The sequence below is a fragment of the Rhinatrema bivittatum genome, chromosome 16 (assembly GCF_901001135.1).
Source record: "Rhinatrema bivittatum chromosome 16, aRhiBiv1.1, whole genome shotgun sequence".
Taxonomy (NCBI): Eukaryota; Metazoa; Chordata; class Amphibia; order Gymnophiona; family Rhinatrematidae; genus Rhinatrema; species Rhinatrema bivittatum.
This window is the reverse complement of record NC_042630.1, coordinates 605,314-629,478: the sequence shown is the minus strand read 5'-3', so window position 1 is coordinate 629,478 and position 24,165 is coordinate 605,314. Positions and strand designations below refer to the sequence as shown.

At 50.5% G+C, this 24,165-nt stretch overlaps 1 protein-coding gene across 1 annotated transcript; it reads right to left on the bottom strand.

Annotated features, from left to right (window-relative positions):
* Window positions 1-906: 906 nt before the first annotated feature.
* Window positions 907-22,317, bottom strand: LOC115078320 (probable 28S rRNA (cytosine-C(5))-methyltransferase). The gene is made up of 17 exons (XM_029581196.1): window positions 22,183-22,317; window positions 18,002-18,128; window positions 17,779-17,821; window positions 17,541-17,638; window positions 16,156-16,367; window positions 15,976-16,034; window positions 15,676-15,791; window positions 15,357-15,556; window positions 14,965-15,054; window positions 14,800-14,887; window positions 14,420-14,560; window positions 11,365-11,504; window positions 11,136-11,225; window positions 3,594-3,716; window positions 3,420-3,517; window positions 2,275-2,405; window positions 907-1,293 (listed from the first exon to the last, which is right to left on the bottom strand). The coding sequence occupies exons 2-17, from the start codon at window positions 18,105-18,107 to the stop codon at window positions 1,058-1,060; spliced, it is 1,971 nt and encodes a 656-aa protein (XP_029437056.1). The 5' UTR covers window positions 18,108-18,128; window positions 22,183-22,317; the 3' UTR covers window positions 907-1,057.
* Window positions 22,318-24,165: the final 1,848 nt, after the last annotated feature.

Below are 24,165 nucleotides of genomic sequence, written 5' to 3'. Positions count from 1 at the left end.
CCTGCTCTGGAACTCTATAGCACCCGGTGATCGATCTCCTGCTCTCTCTGCAGCACCATGCGATAAGCCTCCTGCTCTGGAACTCTATAGCACCCGGTGATCGATCTCCTGCTCTCTCTGCAGCACCATGTGATAAGCCTCCTGCTCTGGAACTCTCTCCCCCTCTATAGCACCCGGTGATCGATCTCCTGCTCTCTCTGCAGCACCATGCGATAAGGCTCCTGCTCTGGAACTCTCTCCCCTTCTATAGCACCTGGTGATAGATGATCTGTGTGCTCTGCAGCACCATGCGATAAGGTTCCTGCTCTGGAACTCTCCCCCTCTATAGCACCTGGTGATAGATGATCTGTGTTGCTCTGCAGCAGCATGCGATAAGGTTCCTGCTCTGGAACTCTATAGCACCCGGTGATCGATCTCCTGCTCTCTCTGCAGCACCATGCGATAAGCCTCCTGCTCTGGAACTCTATAGCACCCGGTGATCGATCTCCTGCTCTCTCTGCAGCACCATGTGATAAGGTTCCTGCTCTGGAACTCTATAGCACCCGGTGATCGATCTCCTGCTCTCTCTGCAGCACCATGCGATAAGCCTCCTGCTCTGGAACTCTATAGCACCCGGTGATCGATCTCCTGCTCTCTCTGCAGCACCATGTGATAAGGTTCCTGCTCTGGAACTCTATAGCACCCGGTGATCGATCTCCTGCTCTCTCTGCAGCAGCATGTGATAAGCCTCCTGCTCTGGAACTCTCTCCCCCTCTATAGCACCCGGTGATAGATGATCTCGTGTCTGCAGTAGCACAGGATGGTTCTTATTCAAGCCTCAGTGTAGGCTCTCCGTGCCTGCAATGCCAATACTCCTTCTAAAACATATCTTAGAGCTTCTGAACTGATTTTCATAAAACAGCTCAATATAAACCAACATCTGCATTTTAATGACAACAGCCAGCTCTTCAACCCCCCTCGTGCTGAGTAGAGAACAGGAGACAGGAAGAGGGATGACGACAGAAGTTCTGTGCCAGCCACGTTCAGGGCAGCCTGGGGCGCGGGATAAAATTCCTTCCTATTTAACCTTCTTAAAGTTGTGTTTCTTGTTTTTTCCTGTGGGGCTTTTACTACTGAGTCTCTTCTCTTTGTGTAGTGGAGACCTCTTCCTTGCCTGCAGTACCAGTTTCTCCTGGGTCCGCTTCAGTGCTTTTGACCTCTTCCTGACCTTGGCATTGTTTTGTGGCTGCTGGGCAGTGACAGGTACAGGAATCCCTGCAGCTGTGGAGTCAACGTCTACTGTGGGCTCAAACTCTAGAAAAAAACAGGAGAAAACCATGAAAGAGACCCAAACCCTGCACATCTTCTTCTGGGGTTGAAACTGCCAAGGCATTTGTTGCTGCACAGTGCAAGCTTCTTCTTGTAATATAAGATTTCCACATGCACTCAGTGTCTGTCTATAGCGGGGCGTGCGCTGGCCTATTCTTATCTACATAACATTTCAGTCTGGGTTGGAGATTGGCTTTTTCTGGAAAATCTCCATTTCTGTCTTTTCTGGATTCACTTGTAGATCTCTAGCAGTGCTCCTGGGGTAAGGGAATCACCTGGACGCAGCAGGCGTTTAGTTTCAGCCCTGGGGCTCAGGCCACATCCCTGTCTCCTGTCTGCAGGTCGTGTATCTTTACCTGACAGCTGCATTTAATCATATCAGAGTTATCTGCCTACCGACCGCCCCTGGACTTTTGAGAAGAAAGAGAGGGGAGATTTGATGCAAACATTTAAATATCCAGCAGGCTTCGCCTTTGCCACAGAATGAAAAGCTCTAGGACCTGATGCAAGCATTTTTTCTCTGAGAGGGAGATGGAAGCATGGAACAAACTTCTAGCAGAGACGACAGGAGCAGAATTCAGACAGACAGAGGCAGCTTAGGCTGAGAGGGAGGGAGAAGACCTGTGACAGCACCGGAGGCCGGTAAGGATGGACAGACAGGATGGACAGACTGCTGCTTCACTGCTGACCTGTTCTACATTTTCATTTCAAGCAGAAAAGGACGGAGCTGCTTTGCATTGTATTTTTCTCTTATGGCAGGATGTGGTTTAAAGAAAGAATGAGACTAAGCTGAGCCACAGCTTTCAATCTCCTCCCCCCACTTCAAGAAAATGTGGAAAAGAAGGGTCCCTCCTGCCAGCAGAGGGATGGGGAGAAAGCCCCCCCCCCTCTCTAGAGTGACAGGAAGGAGAGAAAGTCTCCGTGGTCCCCTGGCGAGAGGGGATTCTGGTGCAGTTACCCCCTCACCTTTCAGGAGCTTGGGAATCGTGTTGGAAAACTTCTTGAACTTGGCGACATAGAACCCATCCATGTTGTGTGTGTGTGGGTAGAAGCGGCGCGTCAGCTTCAGCGAGGGGTGGAAGCGACGTTCCCGGAACCTGCAGAGTGATGAGACATGGGGGGGGACGGGACAGCTCATTTCTCTCTCCAAAGCGATTACATCTCTTCATAATACACAATAAATAAATAATGAAGATAACCAGCCGAAAACAAGATAAGCAAGGCAACTCCAGCACAGCAATATATTAAGAAAATGATAAAGCATATCCTTGTACAGCACTGTGCATCCTCCCATAGTCTACTTATACTACAGGCAGCACTGTATTATATCACCACACCCCGTAAATCCCTGTATTATATCACCACACCCCGTAAATCCCTGTATTATATCACCACACCCCGTGAATCCCTGTATTATATCACCACACCCCGTGAATCCCTGTATTATATCACCACACTGTATTATATCACCACACCCCGTAAATCCCTGTATTATATCACCACACCCCGTGAATCCCTGTATTATATCACCACACTGTATTATATCACCACACCTCGTGAATCCCTGTATTATATCACCACATCCCGTGAATCCCTGTATTATATCACCACACTGTATTATATCACCACACCCCGTGAATCCCTGTATTATATCACCACACCCCGTGAATCCCTGTATTATATCACCACACCCCGTGAATCCCTGTATTATATCACCACACTGTATTATATCACCACACCCCGTAAATCCCTGTATTATATCACCACACCCCGTGAATCCCTGTATTATATCACCACACCCCGTGAATCCCTGTATTATATCACCACACTGTATTATATCACCACACCCCGTGAATCCCTGTATTATATCACCACACTGTATTATATCACCACACCCCGTAAATCCCTGTATTATATCACCACACCCCGTGAATCCCTGTATTATATCACCACACTGTATTATATCACCACACCCCGAGAATCCCTGTATTATATCACCACACCCCGTGAATCCCTGTATTATATCACCACACTGTATTATATCACCACACCCCGTGAATCCCTGTATTATATCACCACACCCCGTGAATCCCTGTATTATATCACCACACCTCGTGAATCCCTCCTTGCCAAAATCCAGTCCAGTTGGCACCAACTTCACATTTCGTTTCTTCAGGGCATATTCTGTGACCCACTCATTCTCCTCCACCTGTGCTGACAGAGGGGAAAAAGTCATGAATGGCACTAGTGGCGTGGGGGGAGGGATGGAAGAGAGCAGGACTCACAGTGATGGAGCAGGTGCAGTACACGAGGTATCCGCCGGTCTCCGAATCTGCATCTACAGAATCAATGGCACTCAGGAGCAGCTCCTTCTGGAGGTGAGCACAGCGCAGCAAGTCCACCTCCACCTGCAAAGAGAAGAGGAGAACTCAGCACATAGGTAGCAAGGCCTGAGGTGTGCCAGTGCCCAATGCTACTCTCATCACTGCCATACATTACAGAAATTGCTTACCTGATGATTTTGTCTTCCTTAGTATACACAGATGGACTCAGGACCAATGAGTTATGTGCTCCCCTGCCAGCAGATGGAGACAGAGTCAGGTTTCAAATCTGACGTCACCCTAGATACAGCCCTGCAGTGATCTCAGCCCTTCAGTATTCTCTTCAAAAGCCACTGTAGACCTACTAACGAAAAAACGATTAAAATATGATTAAAAATGATTAAAAAACAGATAGCCGTAACTGTACTCAACCAATCATAAAACAACGAATCCCAGTAAGAATATACCCTGATCCAGGGACTGGATGAAGATTTACCTGTAATGACTTGGATTTGATATCCACTCCACAGGTGATTCCTTAGCACCATTCTTGGGCAGCCAGGGCAGGATGCTGAGTCCATCTGTCTACACTAAAGAAAACAAAATCATCAGATAAGTAATTTCTCCATTTCCTAGCATGTAACCAGATGGACTTTGCCCAGGAGGGGCCAAGGAGAGAAGGCGTACAGGAACTCTTCTTCCAGCCAGAGCTGAACGAGGGCATCAATTCCGAGGGACCTCTTCTGTGACTGAAAAATCAGGGAACCTTTGCGTTGTGAGGTACGGCCAGCAGGTTGATGGACGGAAAGCCCCAGCGATCCATCAATTGAAAGGCTTTGTCTGAAAACACACACTCTTCTGGATCCAGACTCTTCCTGCTTAGAAAATCTGTTTTGACTTTGTCTTTTCCTGCGATGGGGGGAGGCCAATATCATCTGTAGATGCATTTCCGCCCCCTCCATAAGGAGATTTATCTTCTGCGACACTTGCTGGCTCTTGGTTCCTCCCTGGTGGTTGATGTAGGTTACCATCGTTGCATTGTCCGACATTACACAGACCGCTTGACCCTGGAGTCTGTGGCTGAATTGTAAGTACGCCAGCCTTACTGCCCGGGCTTCCAGGCGATTGATGTTCCAGAGGGCATCTTCTTCCGTCCAATGGCACTGGGCCATGAGTTCCTGACAGTGAGCTCCCCAGCTCTGGAGTCTTGCGTCTTTTGTGAGAACCAGCCAGTTTGGGTAGGACAGCGACATACCCCTTTTTCAGATGAGCCTTCTGCAACCACCACTGGAGGTGAGAGCAGACTCCCATCGGTAAGTGGAGCCAAATCAAATAGTCTTGAGACTACGAGTTCCAATGTGACAGCAGCGAGCACTAAAGTGGGTTCATGTGTTCTCTCGCCCAGGGCACTATTTCCAAGGTTGCTGCCATAAAGCCGAGAACTTGTAGATAGCTCCATACCATTGGTCATATTGTGTTCATCAGCTGACTCACCTGGGACATCAACTTCCTTATCCATGTGGTTGGGAGGAAGACCTTACCCTGCGTGGTGTCGAATTGGACTCTCAGATACTGCAGGAACTGGGAAGGCTTGAGACTGCTCTTATCTAACTTTACTACCCAACCAAGTTCCTGAAGCAAGGACGACACCCTGAGGTCACAGGGAGGCACTCTTCCATGGACTTGACCCAAATCAACCACTCATCCACGTATGGCTGTACCAATATTCCTTCTTTTCTCAATGCTGCCACCCACCATAAGCTTGTAAAATGTTCTGGAGGTGGTGGCTAGGCCAAAGGGCAGTGCCCGGTACTGATAATGGTGACGCAGTATCGCAAAGCATAAGAAGCCTTGGTGTTCTTCACAGATTGGAATACATAGGTAGGCCTCAGATAGGTCCAGGGAAGTTAGGAACTCTCCCGATTGTATGGACATTATCACAGAGCATAAGGTTTCCATGCAGAAATAACTCACTCATAGGTGACTGTTGACACTCTTGAGGTCCAGGATGGGGCAAAAACAACCTTCCTTCTTGGGTACGAAGAAATAGATGGAGTAATGCCCCATATTTTCCTGGGATTATATCCTAAAGTAACAATTTATTGTAATAACTTATTTCAATTACAAAAATGTTTTAATAAAGATCTCTTTACAATTATTTGTATTTTTAATATACAAAGGAATACATATTTCCAAATAACATTGAATATTAAAAAAACATCCATCCATACACACACATTAAAAATACTTATCTCTCTCGTAGTGAAATTCCTTTTCTCCATTACTATTGAGAAAACTCATTTCTTCTTCACAAACCTTCATAATACTCCCGACATGTTTCACCTTCTCACAGGCTTCTTCAGGTGAGTATATTTCAATTCACTACTGAACCCATATCTTCCAAACAATCTTCCCAAGTATCCCCATGCATATATTTTCTCAAATCCCGACTTTTATTTATCAAAATCTCCACCGAATGAATGTAATTCTCACTCAATTTTTCTCTCTTCTAATTGCTTCTTCACCAAAGAAGCACACAGACGCTCACTTTCTTCTAGCATCTCAAGGGACGATTAAACTCGCCACCTTTCTTCTTAGTGTTTCACCGCCATACCTCCCAGGCATTTAAGAAACAGGTAATCTGCTAAGAAGAAGTAGTGAGCTTTTGTGGACTGTTCAAGGTGGCAAGTTTAACCGTCCCTTGAGATGCTAGAAGAAAGTGAGCGTCTGTGTGCTTCTTTGGTGAAGAAGCAATTAGAAGAGAGAAAAATTGAGTGAGAATTACATTCATTCGGTGGAGATTTTGATAAATAAAAGTTGGGATTTGAGAAAATATATGCATGGGGATACTTGGGAAGATTGTTTGGAAGATATGGGTTCAGTAGTGAATTGAAATATACTCACCTGAAGAAGCCTGTGAGAAGGCGAAACATGTCGGGAGTATTATGAAGGTTTGTGAAGAAGAAATAAGAGTTTTCTCAATAGTAACGGAGAAAAGGAATTTCACTACGAGAGAGATAAGTATTTTTAATGTGTGTGTATGGATGGATGTTTTTTTAATATTCAATGTTATTTGGAAATATGTATTCCTTTGTATATTAAAAATACAAATAATTGTAAAGAGATCTTTATTAAAACATATTTTTGTAATTGAAATAAGTTATTACAATAAATTATATGTCACTATAGGATATAATCTGATTGATGGTGTGATATATCATTAAATTTGCCAGGATTGTTTACCGTATTTTCCTGGGGCATAGGTACTGGGATAGCTGCCCTCTTCCTGAGGAGCCTTAAAAGAGTAATCTCCACTGCCTGCTTTTTGTGCTGGGAGTGGCAAGGAGACATCATGAATACTTGAGGAGTGCTGAGAAATTCCAGAGCATGTCCTTCTCGTATGACTTCCAGTACCCATTTGTCCGAAGTGACAACTTCGGACAAATGGGTACTGGAAGTCATTTTACCAACCCACCTTCGGAACAAGGAGATAGGGGGTCATTGGTAAAAGTGTGACAGTCGACCCCCTATCTCCTTGTTCCGAAGGTGGGTTGGTAAAATTTCATTGGGAAGTTCGGGACAAGCCTGACCCAGAACCTGCCCCTCTCGGGCTGTTGACTTCGAAAGGACAGTTCTCTCAAAGGGCTGAGACCTCGGAAATGTCAAGTTTTTGTAGGGGCGAAAACGTTGGGAGCCCTTGAACCGGCCACTCATAGGCTGCAACTGCTTCCTCCTATTTTCCGGTAACCAAGGAACTGGAGATTCGCCCTATTTACTGGCCAGTTTTTCCAATTCGTTTCCAAATAGGAGTGATCCTTTAAAGGGCATCTTTGTAAGGTTGGCCTTTGAGGTTGCATCGGCTGACCTATTCCGCAGCCATAGATGTCTTCTGGCCACCTGAGGCCCTTCCTCTGGCTGAAGTACGGATTAAACAGAGCCTGTGTTGGCTACAAAGGCAGCAGCGGGTTCCATGGCTCTAGGCCTCACCCTCAAGTCATCCACCTCCTGAGAGAGAAGAAGGCACGAACGAGCTACCAGGGCACAAGAAGAAGCAATCTGTAAGGTCATGGCTACTGCGTCAAAGGCTTACTTAAGGATGGACTCCGTCTACCGTGCACATCCTTTAAGGTCGCTCCTCCTTCCACTGGGAGTTGTTCTCTTAGAGACGGCGCAGACTAGTGCATCAGTTTAGGGAAACGCAAATGCTCTCTCACTGCTGGGTCCATTAAGTATAGAGCTTGTAACATTTGGCCCCCTTTAAAACTTGATTCTGTGGCATCCCATTCCAGGTCAATCAACTCCTGGATTGCTTCCAGTACTGGAAAGTAGCAAGAGGCTTTCCGCAGGGAAATGAGAATGGGATTCTTCTTTGGTTCCGTCACAGGGTCCATGCCAGGAACTCCCAGCATCTTCAGGGTCTGGGAAACCAGGGCTGGCAATTCGTCTCTATGGAAAAACCATAACATGGTCTGATACGGTTCCAACCCAGGGGGGGGGGGGGGGGATTTCCTCATTTTCCAAGGAATCTGAGTCCTTCTCTTCGTCTGTGCCATCCGAGCCCCTACCAGGGATGCCCTTGGTCAGGCGAGGATTGCCTCGGGGTCTGCCGGTAAGACTGGGAGAGGGAGGGGCTGCCAGCTGAGGTTCCATCCAGACAGGGGCAAACTAGGTAGTAGACTGCGCCTGCACAAAGGCTTGTAGTCCCTGGAAAACTTCCACCCAAGAAAAGGCCACAGGTCCATGCCTAGCCCAGGGGGGGGGTCCAGCTGAGTTCCCCTCTCCCACAGATGACCCAGTCAAGGGGGGGTACTGAGATCCGGAGTACTTCAAGTTAAGGCTGTGACCAACCCAGCATCTGAATGGAGGAGCCTGGCGTAGCAAAGTCTGAGGAGGCCCTCAAAGTGCTGACAGGTTGGAACCCAGGTCAGGCCGTGAAGCCCTAATATGATCCTGGTACGTACAGGGAACGATGCATTTGATCGGCTCGCACCTATAAATTGTATGCAAAAGGCACGCGATGAGGCGCATGCTCAGCGCGTGCACACAGCTCTTCCTATATCGCGCGTACACGTGCTGTTACACGCACAGTGCGGGCGCAGAGTCAACAGTGTGCGTTACCGTCCCTACAGAGGGCAGTACTGCATGCACAGAAACTCACTCAAGATGGCGCCGACGTGGCCTTCCAGGACATGTGCCGACCAAGCCTAAAGCAGGGCCTAGCCCCCCGCTCGGAAGCCCACTTCCCCTTGGCCTCAGGGGAGTGGGAATGACGTAGGTACGGCGCGTCGAGCACAGAAACTGCAGGAAAACTTACCGAAAATCCCTCCAATCATCTCTGAACTTACCTGGGTCAGCGCTTACCGGCTGAGTAGAGAGAAGGTCTCTGGCTGAGGTGGGAGAGGGCTTTGGCCTTCACCGCTACGTTCGGCTTCCTGCACCCACTGCCTTTCAGCTGCTTCAGAAGCAAAGTCCACGCCGGGAACCGGCTACCGGACCAAGGTCCAGCTCTGAGGGATCTGGGAAATCACCTCAGGAACTCTCAACTGGGGGAGGGACCTTTAGGTATCACCGCAGGAGAGCGGGGCTCAATTTTCTCTCCAATTTAAATGTAGAATTTCTCCTTCCAAAAGTACAACAATCCCTATAGGGAGAAGTCTGTCCACCATCTGCTGGAGACTGAATGCTGGAGGGCTGAGGTCGCTGCAGGGCTGTATCTAGGGTGACGCCAGCTTTGAAACCTAACAAGCAGATCGATACTGTAACGTGCGGTTGAAGATTTCCCTTCGGTAACTCGCTGGGAGCGCACAATTTGGACGCGCAAGGCGATCCGGCGATACAGTCTCCAGTTTCACGCGTCCTTAGCGCTTCTTGAAACAGACCCGTAACCTTTCCCGCACGCAGCATGTAAATGATATGTAAATGAATGAATTAGCTATTCCCTCCGATACTGTGACGCGCGCTCAGACTATCGCTTTTTTTTCCCTGCCGATTTGCCGCGCGTTTAACCTGTTAGTTTACCGCCTACCCCTACCCCTGCGTTAGAGGCAGGAGTAAGGGTAAGCGGCAAACTTTCCCCCAGCCCCCGCTCACCTGCCCTGGTCGCGTCCATGGGTGCCGGTCTCCGGGGTAGCCCCATTCCTCTCCCTCCTCCCAAAGCAAAAAAAAAGTGAAAAAAAAAATCCAATGCGGCCCCACCACTTCGGCGGAGACGGCAGGGTAAAGCGAGACGGACTTTGGGAGGAGACGGCAGTGTAAAGCGAGACAGACCGCGGCGCAAGGAGAGGAGGAGAGAGAAGACGCGACTTACTCCAGCCAGCCCTCCTCCTCCGGACAGCGGCTCCTCTGCCTCCCAGCTGCCAGCGAAGATAGACGCCCGAATGGGTAGGCCCCTCGTGCAATTTGACCTCAAGGCGTCACGTCACGTTTGGCGTCACGGCATGCGACGTCACGTCTTGAGCAGCCAATTGCACGCATAGGGGCCGCTTTCCCACGTGCGATGCGTCTGTCTGACAGCTGGAGGCTGGAGCCGCGGTCGTTGCCGATGTCCAGAGGGGGGGGGCTGCAAAAGTAAGTCGCTTCGTCGCTTTAAACTGCCCCCCCCTCCTCCCGGAGCAAGGCTGCTTTTCGCGCCCTGCTTCGGGAGGAGAGGAGAAGGGACTGCAGGCCCGAGCCTAGGATTGCCCGTCTCTCCCCTCGCTCTCTTGCTACTTTTTTGGTTTTGTTTTTTTTGCTTCGGGAGGAGGGGACAGGACTGGAGCTGCACCGGAGACCGGATGGGGCCAGGGCAGGTGAGCGGGGGCTGGGGGAAAGTTTGCCGAGCATCGGGGAACATAACTGTCCACTTCCTGTTACCTGTCATTTGAAATGACAGGTACCAGCGCGGCCGTGAAGCGTTAGGCCCGCGCACCCAGGATACTGTATAGGCGCTCTATACAGTAAAATGGGTTGCGCGGGCCTAACCTTCGCCTAACGCTTCGCAGCCGCGGCATGCATTTGCATGCAATTAGAAGAGAGTATCGGGCGGTAGGTGAAGAGAACTGTGCGTGCGGGGAACGAGGGTGCGCCTGACACTGCCGCACTCTTTCTAACGTGGCCTTAGAGTATCGATCTGTCTGTCTCCATCTGCTGGCAGGGGAGCATAACCCATTGGTCCTGAGTCTATCTTGGTAGACGCTAGGAAACCCACAATATCCCCTCCCCAGCACCTCTGCTTGTGCCCCATGCCCTCAAATTCTCTGCCTGACCCAGTGTGCCCCTGTGTCTGTTCCCAGGTCCCACCACCTTTGCAAGCCTCAGGCTGCCTCCTCATGTCTTGCTCCCATGCTCACTGCCTAGCCCATGGTCCCTCCCCCCCGCCCAGGTCCTAACCTTCCCCTCCACCTTCCTGAAGCTTTATTACCTATCCCGGAGTGCCCTCAATGTGTCTATTCAAATCCCCGCGCTCTCACCACATCTCTATCCCAACCTTCCCCCACCTCTCAGCTCATTGCCCAGTCTGAGTGATACCTTGTTGGTTTTGACCGTGGGGTCCTTAGAGATGACTCCAGTGCCGCTGCAGGGGGCATCCAGGAGAACGCGATCAAAGCCGCCACAGACCTGCGGGGTAGAGAGGAGATGCCAGTGAGCGCTTGACTGCAGAGTCATGCAGAGGTGCCGTGGCTATAGTGCAGCCACGCAGGGGCGCAGACACGCAGGGGCGCAGCCACGCAGGGGTGCAGCCACGCAGGGGCGCTACCTTGGGGAACTGGCGGCCATCGTAATTGCTAACAACAGTGTTGGTGACTCCCAAACGGTGCAGGTTGCCCACAACGCTTCTCAGACGCTCGGAGCTGGCATCATTGGCAAGGATCATGCCAGTGTTCTTCATCAGCTGGGCTGCGAAATGGAGCAGGAGGAGAAGATGTTGAAATTGCACAAACTAAAGAAGCACAGAAAACAAACAAAACCCAAAAAATGGAGATTAACCATACGAGCAAAAGGTAGAAGTGCCTTCTATGCACAAAACCCCCCAAAAAACAACCAACCACTAAACCCCTGGCCAGTTAAACCTCCCCCCACATCCCCCAATAAAACTACTATAAAAATTATTTGGTAGCATCATTCAACTTACTTGGAAGTGAGGTCTGGGGTCTATCATTAACCCAAAACTATACAGAAAGGGACAGAACCCCTGCACCTCCAGTTCTGTAAAGGATCCCCCATGTCCTCAGCAACAGATGAGGACCAGGACATTTCCCCTTACTACTCACCCTGCAAACGAGAGAGAGAGAGAGCGAGAGAGAGCGAGAGAGAGAGCGAGCGAGCGAGAGAGCGAGAGAGAGCGAGAGCGAGAAGCAGACACCAGCGAGCCACCAGGACACAGCAGGAAGCAATCTGCAGGGTCACTTCTGTCCTGTCAAAGGCTTGCTTAAGGATGGACTCTTGCCGTCTATCATGTGCATCCTTCAAGGCCGCTCCTCCCTCTACTGGGATAGTTGTTTGCTTTGAAATGGAGCAGACCAGGGAGTCCATTTTCGGGAAACGCAGCCGATAGCCTCTGGGTCCAGTGGGTACAGGGTCTCCAATGCCCGGCCTCCTTTAAAGCTGCCTTCCGGGGCGTCCCATTCCAGGCCAATTAACTCCTGGATGGCTTCCAGCACTGGGAGATAGCAAAAGGCTTTCCGTACTCACACCAGGATGGGGATCTTCTTTGGTTCCGACATAGGGGCTGTGCTGGGAGCTCCCAGTCTTCAGGGTCTGGGAAAGCAGTCCCGGCAATTCATCTCTGTGGAAAAACCGTAACATGGTCCGGTATGGCTCCAAGCCGTCCTCCAATGAGCCTGCATACCCTTCGTCGTCTGTGGTGTCTGGGTCCCTGTCAGGGATACCCTTGGTGAGGCGAGGCACGCCCCTAGGCAATACTAATAGGCTGGGAGGACAAGACTCAGTCCGGGCAGGGGCAGCAGCTGACTGCGCCTGAACAAATGCTTGAAGGCCCTGAAAGAATTTTACCCAAGAGAAGGTCACTGGGTCCATGCCTAGGCCAGGGGGGACTGGGGTAGACGCCACTGAACTGCCCTCTCCCAAGGAGGACGCAGTCCCGGGATTGTTCAAATGCAGGGTACTACCGGGTAAGGTCATGGCTGACCCATCCTCCGACTGGGAGGGGCCGGACTTGGAGAAGTTCTGACAGCCCAGCCCTCCCTGGGCCTCCTCACAGCGCTGACACAGGAAGGATTCAAGGTCAGACTGTGCAGCCCTAAACTGGCAGGCAGCACAAAGGGAGCGTCGCTTGTGTTTCTTTGCTGCCGGAGCCTTAGTTCATTGCAGGTTGTGCGTTCAGCGCTTGAATTCGAGCGTGCAGAAATCCACCCCGACGCGCCTAAGTCTAAGCACCAGGTGCTGCACGAATGTATGCGTGTAGTTACACGCGTAGGTACGTGCGCGGTTATGCGCACAGGTGAGCACGTACCTATGCGCGCAGTAGGGCCGACTCGCACAGAGTATACTGACGGTCAACTGGGGAAACTGGCACCGCACAAAATTGCACAAAAGATGGTGCCACTGCGGCCTGCCACACCCAGCCTGAAGCAGGGCCCATCAGAGGGCCGCTCAACCCTCTCAGAAACCCCCTTCCCTTGCCCCAATAGGATTGGGAACGTCGTCGGCACAGCGGAGGAAGGACTTACTAGAGCCCTGCCACGTCTCTGAATCGGAGGAGCTCTTCTTTTACTTACCTGGGCTCAGCGCTTACCGGCAGGGTACAGAGACGGTCTCCGGCTGCGGGGGGGAGGAGGGGAAGAGGGCTCAGGCAATCATCGCCACGCTTGGCTTCCTGCACCCGCTGCCTTAGCAGCAAAGTCCATGCCCAAGAACCGGCTACCACACCAAGGCAAACATCCGAGGGATCTGGGAAATCACCTCAGGAACTCTCAGCTGGGGAGGGACCATTAGGAGAACGGGGCTTGATTTTACTCCAATTTAAAGGTAAAATTTCCTCTTCTAAAGAGTACTGTGCTCCCAATAGGGAAGGCACAATACAAATCTGCTAGGAGATGGAGAGATACTGAGCGGCTGAGGTCACTGCAGGGCTGCATCTAGGGTGACGTCAGCTTTGAAACTGACTCAGTCTCCATCTGCTGGCAGGGGAGATTAACTCACTAGTCCTCAGTCTACCTGGCTACACGCTAGGAAAATGCTTTTCCCCTGCACTGTACAAAATGCAAAGAGAGAAGAGACGCACATTTCCCAAAGCTGAGAGAGAAAATCACAGACTTCCCACAAAAGAAGGAGCAGGAAAACTGCGTCTAATCCTGGGGGAAAGAGGAGAAACAGCAGCGAGAGCAGCAGAGTCTGTGGGATCCTGCCCCCGGGCCAGAACCAGGATCTGAGCAGAGACAATCCGGACCAGCACCAGAACCTGGATCTGAGCAGAGAGAATCTGGATCAGTACCAGAACCTGGGCATTATCTTGAACATTTCTCTTGTGCATTTTGTAATTCTTTATCCAATTTATGTTTTTTGACAACAAATGAAGAGATTGGCAAGACCCAGAAAATTCTTGAATGAGCGAAACCAACAGAGAGAGAGAGAAATTGAGACAGGAAACAGATTTTCCAGCACATGAAGGTTTAAACTGATCCCCTGAATACTTCAGGCTCTTGCAGTTCTGAATGAGCTATAAAGAGATGATGGGGTGCAGGATGTTTCTAACACACAGCACGGTATAGGATGGCAATCGCTTGCAGTCAGAATGAGAGAGATCTCGTGGAATAGCACGCGGGTGGGGGAGGAGCACATGGTTTACTTACCTATGTAACTGGTCTTCCCTCCAGGGGCACAGCACATGTCCAAAATCTTCTCGTTCTCCTGTGGTGCGAGGGCCATGACAGGCAGCAGGCTAGAAGCGCCCTGCAGCATGTAGTGTCCAGCAAGATACTCTGGGGTCGCACCTACAGGACAGGACACAGACTAACGGGTCATCATCTTACAGCTGGAAGATAAATGTAATCCCTGGCCACAGGAGATGAGGCCAAGTCTCACACACACGCGTGCGCAGTAAGGAAGTAGGAGGAAGGCATAAGACAGGGTGCAGCTGCTGCGTGACCCAGTGGTTTTTGGACAGGAAGCTGCACGGCTATGCAGGGACCTTGATGGTTTTAGTTTGACAGTGAATTTATTGGGCTCTCACCAATGGGTACAGAGGAGTCGTAGATCACTAGCCCGGTTTTTGACCACTTGCCAAGGGGGTCCAGGTTCACGCCACGATTAATAAGCACCTGCATGGAGAGAGAGAGACGGATGAAGCACAGGTACAGTGGGGCAGAGGGTGAAGGTGAGGGAGCTGGCACGGTACCTGCGCAAGGTCTCGTCTCCGTGTCTTCAAGGTGTTGGCTCTGATGGTCACAGGCCGCTGCACCTCATTGGCCTCTAAGAAGTCTACCAACTGCCGAGGAAGGGAAAAGAATAAACATGCGAGAGCCGGAGAAGGGAAAACAATAAACATGCGACATGAGAATAAAGGAGCAGAAGGGAAAACAATAAACATGCGACATGAGAATAAAGGAGCAGGAGAAGGCAAAACAATAAACATGCGACATGAGAATAAAGGAGCAGGAGAAGGCAAAACAATAAACATGCGACATGAGAATAAAGGAGCAGGAGAAGGCAAAACAATAAACATGCGACATGAGAATAAAGGAGCAGGAGAAGGCAACCTGCAGGAGGGGGGAAGTTCACCCCGCTCACCTCAGACACCGGGAACAGCTCCATCAGCTTCTCGATCAGGAAGTCTCCATAGCTGAAATAGGTAGCCAGGTCCTTGCGCAGCAGTGCCAGATACTCCTGTCTCGTGCGCTCTGCTTCCCGCCGAGCCACAAAGTCCTGCAGCACCTCCACATTGTCCCGGATCCGCTGATGGATCACGTGGAGGTCAGAAGAGTGCAGAGGTGAGGCCAGGAGTCAAGAGCAGCAACAGAGACACAAAATCATACCCAGCCCCGCCCGCCACCGGGAGCCCCCCCTTGGTACAGATGGGTGGTGGAGGGAAAGCAGAACAAAAGGATATCGGTCTCCTGAATCTCCTGACTGCTGGGGAGAACAAACGTTTCCTCCACGTCCACATTCAGTGCCAGGTCTGGAGCCACAGTTTCCTCTTCATGGCCTCCAGAAGTGGAGTCTTGCCTGCAGGGAGGCAAAGATGAGTTACTGCACCCCCCCATCCATAAAGAGGGCCCCACCCTCTCTTACCTGGAGGAGCCCAACTCCTCCTCCACCAAAACCTGATGTCTCACTGCCCAAGATATTGTAACACTGAAACCTTGATGTCAGAGCTCCCACAGGCACCTCCCTCTTCCCTTTCACTCACCTTCCCCATTTCTCCTGCAGCACTTTCAGCTTTTGAGCAGATTTTTCAATCGGCAACAGCTAGACATGAAAGAAAAGCAAGCAAATGGCTGTAAGTCTGTCCTTCACCACAAACCGATGGTACCAGCGAGTACCCCTGCAATGCGCTCAGCCACCGACGGCAGGGGGGCTCAGGGCTCACCTCTTCCTCACTGTCCGAGGAGGCTCCGTAATCATCCACTAGGTCCTCCTCGTCACTGCTCCCCAGGGAGGCGCGTTCACGGCCCGAGAGCAGATCAGAGCCCAGCTGGGCACTCTCTGCTGACTGCGTCCGCTTCCGCTTGGCTGGCGTCAGCCACTCTGCATTCTCGTCGCTAAAGCCGTGAGCATGGACTCGCTGCTGCTTCTTGCGTGCTGTACCAGAGCAAAATATGCACCGTGTGACAAGAAAGCAAGGCAGGCCCTTCTTACTTAAGCCATTCACATTCCTCTGTGCTCTGAAAAGAAGCGTAAAGCATCTGCAACTGGGAGAGGCAACACAAGGGAGAGCCAGAGGAGACGAGAGAGGGAAGAGGCAAGGGGAACGGGAGAGCCAGAGGAGACGAGAGAGGGAAGAGGCAAGGGGAACGGGAGAGCCAGAGGAGACGAGAGAGGGAAGAGGCAAGGGTAACGGTAGAGCCAGAGGAGACGAGAGAGGGAAGAGGCAAGGGTAACGGGAGAGCCAGAGGAGACGAGAGAGGGAAGAGGCAAGGGTAACGGGAGAGCCGAGGAGACGAGAGAGGGAAGAGGCAAGGGTAACGGGAGAGCCAGAGGAGACGAGAGAGGGAAGAGGCAAGGGTAACGGGAGAGCCAGAGGAGACGAGAGAGGGAAGAGGCAAGGGGAACGGGAGAGCTGAGGAGACGAGAGCAGCATGCATTTTCCTTTTGGGCAGGGATGGGCACTTTTCTATTTTAATACAAGGCCACATTGTCGTCTGTACTGGGACCAGGGTCCCTTGGAGCTCCAGTCCAGTGGTGGTGGGGGGGAGATCCCCCTTGGGCTGCCAGCCCAGTGGTTTTACTAGTGGGGTTCCCTCAGGGCCTAAGTCGGGGGGTGGGGATTTCAGTGTTAAAGCATTTGTCCTCTCCTGTGTTACATAGGGACTTGTCCGTAGCAGAAACCGCCCAAATCTCTTAGCGTCCTACACTGCTGCTTCACCTCGGCAGCCTTGGGGTCGTGGAGCGGGTGCTCCTTCTTTAAGAGGCTGCTGCATAAGCTCTGTAACGAGTCCTGCTGGGCCAGAAACGAGAGCCAGCGAGCGCGTGGGGAAGCCGACAACTATGCTCCAGCCACTATCAGCTGCTGAACGTGAGGTCCGTGCAAGACTTGGGCTCTGGAGGAGAAGTGGTGCCCCAGTACTGCTCCCAGGCCATTCCTGGCAGAAAAAGCCCAACGAGCCAGCGCTCTATCATGTGCACGGGACACCGGGCTCTTACTGATTAGGTGTGGCCTGAGAGAGGAGGGGGCCGGAGGAGTGTCCCGTGCTCCACAGGCCACAGTTTGCCCACCCTTAAATCAACAGCTTCATGACGCAGGACCGTTCCCACCTGTTCCAGGTTTATCATCTTGTGGGGCGCAGGTCTCCTGGATGCCGGCAGTCTTCCTGTCTGCAGGAGTGGGGACGTCCTGGCAGCGTTTTGCAGCTCTGCACAAATATAAAGAATGTGCTGGACGCATTAGCTAAAAGCTCAGGACAAGGGAGGGAAACCAGGTCTGGCTGCAAGAGAAGCCATCTTTCCCTCCAAGCCTGCCCCTGCCTCTCCCATTCCCCCACCCAATGCTCACCGCTTCCTGGCGCGGCTGGACAAACGCTTGGAAGAGCAATCGGCTGCAGAGAGAGAAAAAGTGGAGCATTAGTAAGGAGTCAGATGAACAATTCTGATCTAAAGCTCCCTGCAGAGGAGGAGGATTATCCCTCACTCACAGGTATTTGATTAAAATAAAATGCAGACTCCCCACACATTAACATGAAAGCAGAGGTGGGTGGATTCCTCTCTCTCTCACTCACCAGCAGGTACGAACTTGCTCAGCTCAGTCTCAGCTCCCTTCTGCTTCCGTGTTTTGCGCCCAGGCCCGCGTCGCTCCTTCCTGCTGGGGTCCAGTTTCCGCCCCATTCTGCCACTGTGCTCTCGAGTCTGAAAGAGAATTGCCAGCTCCCTGTCAGCAGCGTTTAACATGCAGGAAAGAAAAGTGTCGTGCTCAGAAACCGGCCATCCCAGGAGCCCTGCGAGGGGTCTGCGAGGGGTCTGAAAGAGAATTACCAGCTCCCTGTCAGCAGCGTTTAACATGCGAGAAAAGTGTCGTGCTCAGAAACCGGCCGTCCCAGGAGCCCTGCGAGGGGTCTGCAAGAGAATTACCAGCTCCCTGTCAGCAGCGTTTAACATGCGAGAAAAGTGTCGTGCTCAGAAACCGGCCATCCCAGGAGCCCTGCGAGGGGTCTGCAAGAGAATTACCAGCTCCCTGTCAGCAGCGTTTCGCATGCAGGAAAGAAAAGTGTCGTGCTCAGAAACCGACCATCCCAGGAGCCCTGCGAGGTGTCTGCAAGAGAATTACCAGCTCCCTGTCAGCAGCGTTTAACATGCGAGAAAAGTGTCGTGCTCAGAAACCGGCCGTCCCAGGAGCCCTGCGAGGGGTCTGCAAGAGAATTACCAGCTCCCTGTCAGCAGCGTTTCGCATGCAGGAAAGAAAAGTGTCGTGCTCAGAAACCGACCATCCCAGGAGCCCTGCGAGGGGTCTGCAAGAGAATTACCAGCTCCCTGTCAGCAGCGTTTAACATGCGAGAAAAGTGTCGTGCTCAGAAACCGGCCGTCCCAGGAGCCCTGCGAGGGGTCTGCAAGAGAATTACCAGCTCCCTGTCAGCAGCGTTTCGCATGCAGGAAAGAAAAGTGTCGTGCTCAGAAACCGACCATCCCAGGAGCCCTGCGAGGGGTCTGCAAGAGAATTACCAGCTCCCTGTCAGCAGCGTTTAACATGCGAGAAAAGTGTCGTGCTCAGAAACCGGCCGTCCCAGGAGCCCTGCGAGGGGTCTGCAAGAGAATTACCAGCTCCCTGTCAGCAGCGTTTCGCATGCAGGAAAGAAAAGTGTCGTGCTCAGAAACCGGCCATCCCAGGAGCCCTGCGAGGGGTCTGCGAGGGGTCTGCAAGAGAATTACCAGCTCCCTGTCAGCAGCGTTTCACATGCAGGAAAGAAAAGTGTCGTGCTCAGAAACCGGCCATCCCAGGAGCCCTGCGAGGGGTCTGTCTCTCTTACAGGTGGGTGTGCAAACCAGAGCCCCAGTAGTGGGTTCCATAACCACTCTGGAATTTGCCCAGAGTCATCCACCTCCCGAGAGAGGAGCAGGCACAAACAAGCTATCAGGGCACAGAAGAAATCAGTGAGGTCATTGCTATTGCGCCAAAGGCCTGTTTAAGGATGGACTCCATCTGTCCATCGTGAGGATCCTTTAAAGCCGCTCCTCCCTCCAATGAGATCATTGTTCACTTAGAGATGGCACAGACCAGCGCATCCACTTTAGGGAAACGGTTCTGTCGCTGCCAGATCCAGTGGGTATAGAGCTTCTAATGCTCATCCACCTTTAAAACTTGCTTCTGGGGCGTCCCATTCCAGGTCAATCAACTCCTGGATGGCTTCCAGTACTGGAAAGTAGCAAGAGGCTTCCCATAGGGAAATCAGAATGGGATTCTTCTTTGGTTCCGTCATAGAATCCGCCCCAGGAATTCCCCGGTATCTTCAGGGTCTGGGAAACCAGGGCCAGCGATTAGTCTATGGAAAAACTGTAACACGGTCCGATACGGCTCTAAACTGGGGGGGATTTCCCCATCTTCCAAGGAATCTGGATCCTATTCTTCGTCCGTGCCGACCGGGTTCCTGCCAGGGATAACCTTGGTGAGGTGAGGTATGCCTCGAGTTCTGCCGATAAGACTGGGAGAGGGAGGCCTTACCAGCTGAGGTTCTGTCCGGACAGGGGAAAATGAAGTAGCAGACTGCGCCTGTCCGAAGGCTTGAACGAATCCCACCCAAGAGAAGGCAGTCGAGTCCATGCCTAGCCCAGGAGGTACTGGGCTAGGCATGGGGTAGGTGCCGCTAAATTTTCCTCTGTCACAGATGACCCAGTCCCACGGTTACTTGGATCCGGGATATTTCCGGTTAAGGCTGTGGCTGACCCATCCTCTGAATGGGAGGAGCCGGGCTTAGTAAAGTCCGGGGAGGCCCAACTCTCCCTGGGCCTCCTCACAGAGCCGACATAAGCAAGAATCCAGGTCAGTCTGTGCAGCCCTAACGTGAGCAGCAGCGCAGAGAGAAAGACGCTTGTGTTTCTTTGCTGCAGGAGCCACTGGCGACAGTAACTGCATGTTCAGATGGCTTGCACTTAAAATGTTATGCAGACAGATTCCGGGCGCCTGCGTGGGCTGCAGCGAGGCGCATGCACAGCCCATGCACCCAGCTTTACTTGTATTCTGCACCTAGTAAGTTGTGCGTGTACATACGCGTGTGCAGAGCCAACACGCACTGAGCATACCGAAGCTCTATGGTGGGAAATACAGGCACAAAAACGCACGTAAGATGGTGCCGCTGCGGCCTAACACACGGTGTGCCAACCAAGCCTAAAGCAGGGCCTAGCCTATCAGGGGGCCACTAAACCTGCTCGGAAGCCCATTTCTCCTTACCCCAATGGGATCGGGAATGACTTCTTTACGGCACGCCGAGCAAGGAGACCAGGGGAAATCTTACCAAAACCCCTACAATGTCTTTGAATCGGGAGGAAACCCTCTTTTTTTTTCCCCACTTATCTAGGCTCAGTGCTTACCAGCTAAGTCCAGAGACGGTCTCCGGTTGTGGGAGAGTGGGCTTTGGCAGTCACCGCCACGCTTGGCTTCCTGCACCTGCTGCCCTTCAGCTGCTTCAGCAGCAAAGTTCACGCCGTGACCCAGGTACTGGACCAAGGCAAACATCTGAGGGATCTGGGAAATCACCTCAGGAATTCTCATCTGGGGGAGGGACCTTTAGGTATCACTGCAGGAGAGCGAGATGCAACCTTTTCTCCAATTTAAAAGTAGAATTTCTACTTCCAAAAGGTACAGCGATCCCCATAGGGAAAGCACGTCCACATCTACTGAAGAAGGAGAAATACTGAATGGCTGAGGTCATGCAGGGCTGTATCTACAGAGTCAGATTTCAAAGCTGAAGTCGCCATCTCCATCTGCTGGCAGGGGAGCATAAACTCACTGGTCCTAAGTCCATCTGGCTACACGCTAAGAAAAAAGAATCATACAAACTCCTCATGTGATTTTGCTGAGCACAGAGAGAACCAGTGCACAACAGATGCCAACCTTTGTATCAAAGGCAGCACCTGAGGAGGATAACCCTTACTGCACTAACCTAAGAATTACATCAACATGAAGAAAAGGTGACATAGAGATGACTTCAAATCCTGCCTCTCTCCCATAGTCCAAGTCACTTTATCTCCTGTTGCCTGAGGCCAGAACTTATTGATTAGGGTATGTGTAAGTAAGTCAGGCTCATATGTGCCAAGCGGATTTTAAAAGCCACAGAGATACACGAGTATCTCCCTCAGCACACACATCTTGAAAGTTTTCAAACAGAGGCTGGGGGAGGTCTGGGAGTGGATATTTCATGGCATAAACCTAAGATGTGCACATAAATTGCAAACAACCAATGCACGCTTAGGTCCCCTGCTGTGTAAGTTAAAATGTGAAGCAAACTAGGCAAATCTGTAGGATTGTTAAGGGTCAAGGCTAACTAGGGGGGAGTGAAGGAGGACCTCTTTTAACCGGATGAACCGGTAAAACTGGGATTAGCATCAGCACACGGCACTTTTAAAAATCCCCCGATTTATGCAGTAGAAGCAGAATTTGTGCACACACCCATTTAAAAGTTTGGCGGACATACGCCCACAGGCAATGATTGGTTACCATCCATATGTAATTTATTTTATAGCACTCTTGTTTAGGCTGTTATATAAAACTCTGAAATAAATACTGAAAGGCACGGGTCGACCAGGTGGATCGCCAACACCAAACCGGGCTCCCCTTCATCCCTTTCCCCGCCCCTCAGTCTTCCCACCCGGGCACCTTCATCCCTCCTCCATCAGGATTTTCTATCCTTCCTATCTCCTCCCCTCCGCCTCGGATCCCTTGCACTCGGTCTCCGGGCAGGAATGCACATACCAAGCTCCCTTGTTCTTCCCTGGAACCACGCGCTCCTCGCTTCCGCCCATAACTCCAAATCTATTGGGCGGCTCATATCACGTGACAGCCAGGTCTTTTTCTCGCGCTTGCTGATGACGTCATCGATTTTTATACACGCCCACCTGGGGCTGCATTTGTGGTGTGGAGCGAGCGGGTCCCCAGGCCTGCCGCAACGTCGCTTCCCGTGACGCGTGTGCAGATCATAATGTCGCGTCTTCCTTACGCGAGACGCCTCTTTTACGGCCCTCCGCGTGGGCACGTGGTGGTGCTCACGTTCCCCTCGCAGGACTTTGGATTTAGCCTCTTTTGCGTGCGTTTTTGAAAAAATCGGTTCTGAGCTGGCCGGGGTTCTTGGCATCAAAAGCTGCCAGAGGGGCGGGTGCAGGGGCAGATAATCAGCACACAGAACTCTACAGTGCTGCCCCCTACCTTTAATAATCGTCTCTTTCCCATCCTACACCCCTGCTCCTACCACCTTTACATACTACAGCCCCTCTCCACCATTTTTCATTTATTAAAACTTAATATCCCATCTGATAACACGTTACCCAAGCTACAACACTTTTTTTTTTAATTTATACTATATTAGATTTTCAAACAACTTAATATTGTAAAAAGTCAAGAAAATATTTTTGTTTAGAAAAAGAAAACAAGATAAAAAGTTCCTTATTGCCATAAATACAGCAAAACAAAAATATTTAGTCATTATGGGAGGATATTTCAAAATATATTAGGAAAACTGTAATCTTAATTTACAGAAAAAAGGAGAAAATATACTTGCTTTGCAGTTTAATATCTCAGCCTTGTTCTTTGTCTACCAGAAAGGACTCCAAGTGGGAAGGGTCTTGAAAGATACATTTATTCTTCTGGTGGACTACTGAACATTTCAAGGTCATTTTAGATAGAATGTTGCCCCTAATGACAACAGTCTAGGCTTTAAAGCCAAAGATTGTTTCCACCTTAGTTGTCACCTGAGCTACGTTGGGAAATACTTGGATCCTTTGTCCACAGAACATATAATCTTTATTAGCAAAATATTTTTGTAAGACCTGATTTTTATCCATTTCTCTACAAAAAGTAACTAAAGGGTTGCCCTTTGTGGTATATCATCAAGGGATGGTTCAAAAAATGAAGTTAAATTAGGAGAATGCTGGACAAGGTCCATACTCTTTTGTCGCACTTGGGTCCTTAATCTGGATTTTGGAATATAATATATCTTTGATGTGCTTGCCTTATCAATTGTTGAAATAGATAAGATCTCTACAAGATACTTTTTTAGTAATTCAGTGGCAGATAGCAATCTGGATTCAGGCAAATGTAAAAATCTTAGGTTTCTATTACGATTTTCATTTTCCAGATTTTCATCTTGTCTATGAATCAATAAACCACCCTTTATAAAGGAATTATTAGCATCCTAAAGTGCAGCTACTTGAACTGACATAGTTTTACCATATTCTTCTAATTGGATCAAACAATTATGCATTTCAATTATATTTTTAAATTTGTCAATAGTTTTTCTATTCTGCTCAATTGAATTAGACATTATCTTCTGAAGGTTATCTCGAGCCCTCCATACATCTCACAGAGTAATATTCTGGGGGTCTATGGGTTCCATGACCGCTTCTTGAGGTCCGGTACCCACTTGACCCCCCTTCTCTCTCTATTCCTAATTACATTAGACTGTACGCAATTAGAGTTCTCCATTTCTTTTAAACCAATAGGACTACTCTGGGTTGTAGGGCTGTGTTTTGCCATCTTAGATTGAGATAACTGCTGTGGCCCTTGACTTTCTGGGGATTCCAAAGAGAAAGATATTACAGGGATAGACCCTGGAATAGGGTAACTTATCCCTCTTGCAACGTGCGAGTCCATAGGTCCCCTCACAGGAGCACCCGGGGAGGACATCCAAACTTTAACTTGTCTTTTCCTACCCATAAAGGTAGGATAAAGTAAAAAAAAAAA